This window comes from Ornithodoros turicata, chromosome 9 (genome assembly GCF_037126465.1).
Source record: "Ornithodoros turicata isolate Travis chromosome 9, ASM3712646v1, whole genome shotgun sequence".
Lineage (NCBI taxonomy): Eukaryota > Metazoa > Arthropoda > Arachnida > Ixodida > Argasidae > Ornithodoros > Ornithodoros turicata.
Window position 1 is genome coordinate 4,869,227 of NC_088209.1, and position 6,864 is coordinate 4,876,090.

A 6,864-nucleotide genomic window follows, 5' to 3' on the forward strand; every position below is an offset into this window, starting at 1 on the left:
GGCGTATAGAAGGGGCGCGCCTGATATGGTCGTTATAATCTAGTAGGTCGTGGCTGAGACATGCATGGTTTCGGCGTGATTCGTCACGAGCTCCCGCGCGATGACCAATCGTGTCGTTTCTAAGAAATGCCGACCTACCAAAACGGTTTCCAAGTGCTCTTCGGAGCGCGCTAATTGGATAAAATGGTGAGTTTGAGTGCAGGGTACGCTATCGCCTCCGCGTACGAAAGGGATAGCGTGGGGGGTTCTGCGCGAAGCACTCTTTATGTTTTGCGCGTGCGCAGAAGCACCAACACTATCCCTAACGTACGCAAAAGCGATAGCGCACTAGCTCACCAACAACAACTTTATTGTGAGATGATGAATGGGGCGTTTCACCGCCAGGGGCGCTAAAACTCACTAATAACGAACGGTATGTTCAGTTCAGCATCGGTCCAAATTCTGATTCACTTTCCCAGAACGCTTATCTGCCGTATGTTCCGAAATGTGCAGGTGAAACATTACTTAAAAAACATAAAAATGTGCACTCGAGGAAGTCGTCCTTCGTGTCACGCCCATAGGAAAAATTCGGGTATGGCAACAATGGGCGGTGACGGTAGCTGTCCACAGATGTCGCTGTACGCTTCATTGTTATTTGCATGTTTATGTCAGCCGCCCTACATGGCAGGAACTGCGGAGTTCGTGTCGAGTCTTAGACACAGGCCCGTAATATTGAAACTTAATTTTCTAAAACACTATGGGATGGATTTGAACGAAATTTGTGGCGATTGTGTACTGAGCACCCATGCTGTCAAATGAGCCAACAATATAAAATTGTATGCCTGCTGCTTTACAGTACCTGTAACGTCCCTCGCGGAAGACGGCGTGTCTAAGCAACTTGTACCCTGCCACCAATAAGCTGCTGGCGTCCTCGGCCAGGTTCGAACCCGCGATCTCGGCATCACCTCTTGAGGCATTAAACAGCCTCTCTCCATATTTGTCTATTATATATATAGTATACATATAGTTTTACGTATTGTATCCCTTTGTGTGTGAATGTCGGCTACAGTGTGTTGTGTAAATGCTCATCTGTAATTTGATGTTCTTCCTCTGTTGTAGGGAGGTGAGTGCTTTTTCCTCAAGTGCTCTCAACTCGCCTCACCTGCCGCTCACTAAAGTGATAAGTAGAGCCTGGATTTTTAGGCACGAAAAAAAAAAAAAAACTCGTTTTAGGCGCCTATAACAACCCTAAAAATCTCGATTTAGGCACTCAAAATGGAATCATAAACACTATAAATTGTCCACTTTTTTATTTTATTTTTTCATCTGTAGCAGTGAAAGTACAAAAACAGATTGAATAAATCAGTTCATGCGCAAGAACAATACCGTAAGTGGGAGCTGTGACTGTTTCGCTAATCTATTTGCTGTACGAGATGCAAAATTTATCCATCCTACTACGGTCACGAGCCCTCTAGCCATCGCCACCGTTCCAAGATACTTTTCAGAAGGACTTGTTCGCGACCAGCATACTGGCGATATGCGAGATGGTCTCCGAGCGGCGAAAGCTTTAGTCTATAACGCGCAGATTTCTTAGTCCGCGATTTCTTTAAGCCCCGCCTTCTAGATTTCTTTTTCGGCATTACCACAAGACTCGCGACAGCTAGCAAATATGGGGCATCAAATCTCTTCACTCTCGACGGGATGTCATTTTCGCTCGTGTGACTTGCTGGCAGTGACTGCACGAAAGGAGGGCAGCATCTCCAGGTTGCCAAACTGTAGGGATTGTACCTATCTTCGTACATCAGATCCCTTGCCCAGCATTTTACCGGTTGTCAAATTCGTTGTACAAGAAAAAAAGAAAGTAAAAAAGGTAATAGAAGGAAACTAAAACGGTCGTTTAGATGTCAGAACGCAGAAGCGTTCTGAGTTATAGATTTCGACAAAACCGTTACAAAACGTGTCTGTATTTTATAATAGCGACCCACGCAACAACAACACAGTTCTGGAAGGGAGAGAAAGTAAGAGTAAGCGACTGGTACCGAGTAACCGATTTTCAATTCCCAGCTTACATCCCAGTACCTTTGAGATACTGACTTCTTTGAAGCGATATCGATGGTTTCAAAATGACGTGGGAGGTGAACCGTGTCAATTTCGCCTGCACAACAGAGTATTGCCACTTCTTAATGGCCTTTTAGGCATTTTTCCACGTTTAATCGGAGGTTTAGGAACCTACGAGGAAATAGGCACTAACGCCGGAATAGGCATTTGTACGCACTGTCAGAACGATACGGGAGGTTTGCCAGCATTCAATTCGTGCTCCTGCATTGAAAAGGCACTATTAGAACCATACGAAAAAAAAAATAGGCATTTGCAAAGGAATCCGGCTTCTAGTGATAAGTATGTGTAGTATGTCTTTTTTTTTTTTTTCATTCATCTTTCTTTTTCCGGCGTAGCGCAGTCAGTGGAGGACAGCTCAATTGTTGTACATGCACATAACTTTAACTTCCATTCTCATATCTTACATCCAATGTTTCGCGTGTAATGGGGTAGTGTACTGCTCTTTAGTAGTGAATCACCCCGGGTCATAGTCGCCATTTATTTGTCGTTGTTGTCGATAAGTAAATGTATGTACATACAGGGTGTCCCAGAAAACGTGTCATGGAATTATAATAAAAAAACTACGCCACCTAGAATCATGCGGTCAATGGCATTTGTTTTTACTGGGTTTTTGCAATCTCTTGATGTGAATATCATGCACCGTAAGTTTAATTATGTAAATATTTACGAACTGAACTCGGAAATTTGCCAAGTAAATGTCACCTTTTTACCCCACCAACATGAAGAGCGTGCCGAATTCACTCAAATTCAGGATAATTGACAGTGATATTCGCGAGCTATCCCATCGGAAAAAATAGCCGAACATCACGCTTTTCGTAGCACCGAACCATAACGCGCGACGACTTTTTGAGCGCAATCGCTCGCAGTCCGACGATAGGGGGTTTAAACCTATCCCACAGAGTGATAGTAGAAAAAGCGACATTTCCTCAAATTGGGAGAAGGAAGATGTGATCTCAGCGAAAGTCAGACGCGATAAGCCATGCCTGTGTTATCTCTTTCTGCGTTGCAGGTGCGGGCTGGGTTTCCAACCTCCTTTGGTCGGGCTAACAAGGATTGCGCTGAAAAATTTGTCGCGCGCACAGCATGTTGTTCGGCTATTTTTTCTGATGGGCTAGCCCCTGAATATCCCTGTCACTTATCATTAATTTGAATAAATTAGACACGCTCTTCACATTGGTGGGGTAAAAAAGGGACCTTTACTTGGCAAGTTTCCGACTTCAGTTCGCAAAAATTTGCATAATTAAACTTACGTTACACGACCTTCACATCAGGAGGTGACAAAAACCTAGTAAGAATAAATGCCGTTCACCGCATGATTCTAGATGGTGTAGTTTTTTTATTGGAATTCAATGACACGTTTTCTGGGACACTCAGCGTGATATCAGAAAGTTGTTCCGATGAAGCACGTATAACGAAAGAAAATATTTGTTCGACGCATCCAACGTATCCTCAGTAGGTCACTACCCGTATCGCAGTAACTCTTGGCACCCCCGAACACAAGGGTTGGTCTAAGCGTTCCGACGAGGAACCCGTTACACGCACCGCATTGCATTGCGTAATAGCTATCTGCTTCGGGAAGACGTTGGTTATTTGCCAGCAGCGACGGCAGACGCCACTCTGCACTGTCGCCGCTTCGAGCGACAACGAGGCTGCTCTCCGTGCACCAGCAAAGAAAGCTCCGTCGTCTTCTTTTGGGTCAAAGGCATATAGCTCACTCTCGGCTTCCTTGTTGAACGTTGCGTCATCCCCTGTCAATATACCTGCCCCGTATACCAGTTGCCAACTTTTCAACTCCGAGGAGCGAAACAATCAACATATTACATCTGTTGAGGAAGCAGTGTTGGGGAGGTACACATACACATTGCTTCCAGCCATGGCTGGATCGAGAATCTCGGTTTGTGGGGAGGGGGGCGGTTTCTTTGTCGGAGCCAGTGCCGGATTTACAATGGTGGGATCCCCGGGACATTGTGTTGGGGGGGGGGGGGCTCCCTCGTGTATTCTATGTCTATCCAGTCTGTTATTCGGGATCGATATGCGTGGACGGAGGACAGATTTTTACAAAGTTTCCGTTTCAGGCATGCAAAACAGATTTCCCTTGGTGGTGGGGGCCCTTTGTGGTGGGGGCCCCGGGGCAAGTGCCCGGTCTGCCCCCTCCTAAATTCGAGACTGGTCGGAGCGCATAGTGGGGGAAGTGAGAGAAAGTACAGTTTCCAGTAAGATCCAGTTTCCTTCGGCCATAAATCACAAAAGAGGTGAATCCTTTTGTATTGCTATCAAGGCAAACGGCATCGTTCACTCAGCGAGGAGAAATTTTTCTGCCCCTTAAAGTAGCACAGAAGTCATTTTTAACACCCAGTTTTCTTCTTATAAAACTGTTAAGTTTGCCAGTAAGATGCACCATGCGAAGTAATTTACACCACAGAGTCATAATTATCCCAGAAATTGAATTTAAAATACGCCGCAAAAAGCGACCGTGCGCAACGGTGGTGAAGAGCAGTACCAGCCTGTGATCTGCCTGGAACCTCGCGCTGACGCTATAAGGAGAGCGCTCGCTGATTGGCCTAGAAAAATGTTGTCTGCTACTCCGCTGTCGTCTGCTACTCGGCTGTTCGGGGTTCTGATAAAGCCTTTCTCCTTGCTCGGTAATGCTTTGGCCGCTCCTTCTATCCTCAATTCTCCGGGAAAACTGGCAAAACAGGTTTACGGCGGCAAAGGGACAATGCGCTGACACCCACTGATCGGCAAACCAGAACGAGTCTCCTTATGCCGTCATCGGTGACGTGCCATCATACCTCCTCATCCTCGTTATAGCTGGAGTGGCGAGTTAAGGGTGAAGGCGCGGAGCTATGTTTATGTAAGTTTTTTTCTGGGAAACAATTGCACACATCAAAACCTTTCGCGCTATTCGGTATAATGACACACACACTTTCATGAGATGTCTTAATCAGAATTTTTTTTGGATGGCCCTGTGTACTCCTTTAACTATAGTAAAGCTGCAATCTCAGAAAATTTATCATTTCGATAGGCTCACACTCTTTTACTCTTACGTCACAACTGCACTCGTGGTTTTTCGAAAATTAAAACTGAAGACCACAACCAACAATTGCTCATAGCTCGTCGTCAAGTACGGCGGCAAAACTACATTGCATGCGCGTAACGCTGTGCCTAAAACGAAACAAGTCGGCTACGTGTAGTCTACGTAGCCATCATGAGCAACGAGCCAGCCGGAACATAAGCTACGTTTACGTGAACTCAATAGAAGCGGGTCGAGTTGGGTTGTCGGGTTCGACTCGCTCATGCAAACGCTGTCGGGTCGGGTTGACCACGCGTCGCGTCGAATCGAGTCAACCCGACAGCGAGGGGTAAGTCTAGGCTCGACGCCCGCTAGGCGCCGCTGCGGTTCATTTAAACAGCGTCGGGTCGAGTTGGATTCAGCCCGCCAACTGGGTCAACTCGACCCGCTCCTGTCGAGTTCGTGTAATCGATGGTATAGATCACTGTTGCTCGATAAATTGTGGATTATTTCCCGCAAGATGTCGCCCTGGGCCGTTTTAGCGAAATTTTACTAGCAAATTAGAAATACTTGCGTTCCCTGTCACACGCATAATTTCTTCTGCTGCGTTTGCAAGCTGTGAAACTACGCCGCCAATATAACCACTGAGTCTATCGAGTCTGATATATATGGCGATCGCACGCGATTTGAATGCGTCATACCCAGAAACTAATTCCACTGGCATTTTTCGGAGGAAGCGTGCGACTGAAATCCAACTGAAAAACTGAAATCCAACCCAAGTTTAACCGCGCGAGCTGAGCACACGTCACTGCGACGAATTCTTGCTTACTCGACATTTTGGCACAAGTCCCCTGTTTTCCGACTAATTAAGTGCGTCCTTCGAGGGACATATTTTTCTTTACACGACAAACTATCCTGTTACCCGCTCAGCCCTCGCAGCGGGGGTTGCTTCAGTGCAGTTCCAAAACAACCCTTCTGGTACCGGCTAAAGGGAGCAAAACAGCCTTTCTACGCACTCCACACCTCGTGAAACTCCTGCGAGAGGCAGCACAGGTTGTATAAATAGCTCTAGGCTCTATCCCGAACGCGACACAAACTTCCCAATCGTCGATGCCAAGAGAACATGCAGCCGCTCCGTCGCCAACGTTGCAGGCATCATGCATCGCGCCAAGACAAAACTTGTGGTTCCCGTCAACTTTGCGACGGAATGGTCATCCGAAGACGGCACTGCCGTAAAGGTTGACAAAGTTCAGACGCTATTTGAAACCTTCCTCGTCGATGACGACTGCAGTGATCTCGACCAGGAATGGCTTAGCTTCGTCGAAGACCACCCAGACTGCGGAGATGAACTTTCGCTTCTGGATCAGAACCTCCTGTCCTTCGGCCGTGTGGAAGACGCTTCTGGTGCGCGCTACGAGGCAACCGTCGACGTCCGAGGTTACCTTCCTGAGGAAGTGTCTGTGAAAGTGGCTGAAGGATGGGTGCTGGTGTCCGCCGTCAGCAATCACGAGCAACTGACGGGGAACGAGGAGAAAAAAACAGCTTCCAAGTTTGAGAGACGCTTCGTGCTTCCAAGTGGGATAGACCCAGAGAGTGTGTCGACGAAGCTTTCTTTGGATGGTCGCCTAAGAGTGATGGCCCCCGATTGGAATTTGGAGCGAACCTGTGGTGCTCCAGCGAGTTTCAGTGAACCTGGCACGAGTAGTGGTGGTGTTCAGTCTGACGATTCGAAAAGTTCTATAGTAAGTCGATAG

General features: G+C 47.0%; 1 protein-coding gene across 1 annotated transcript; it reads left to right on the forward strand.

Annotated features, from left to right (window-relative positions):
- The first annotated feature begins 6,267 nt into the window (after positions 1-6,267).
- Positions 6,268-6,864, forward strand: LOC135369162 (heat shock protein beta-1-like). The gene has a single exon (XM_064602818.1). The coding sequence runs from the start codon at positions 6,268-6,270 to the stop codon at positions 6,862-6,864; it is 597 nt and encodes a 198-aa protein (XP_064458888.1).

Excerpts from the sequence above, each read along its gene's own strand:
- LOC135369162 (XM_064602818.1), top strand. The coding sequence starts at position 6,268 with ATGCATCGCGCCAAGACAAAACTTGTGGTTCCCGTCAACTTTGCGACG.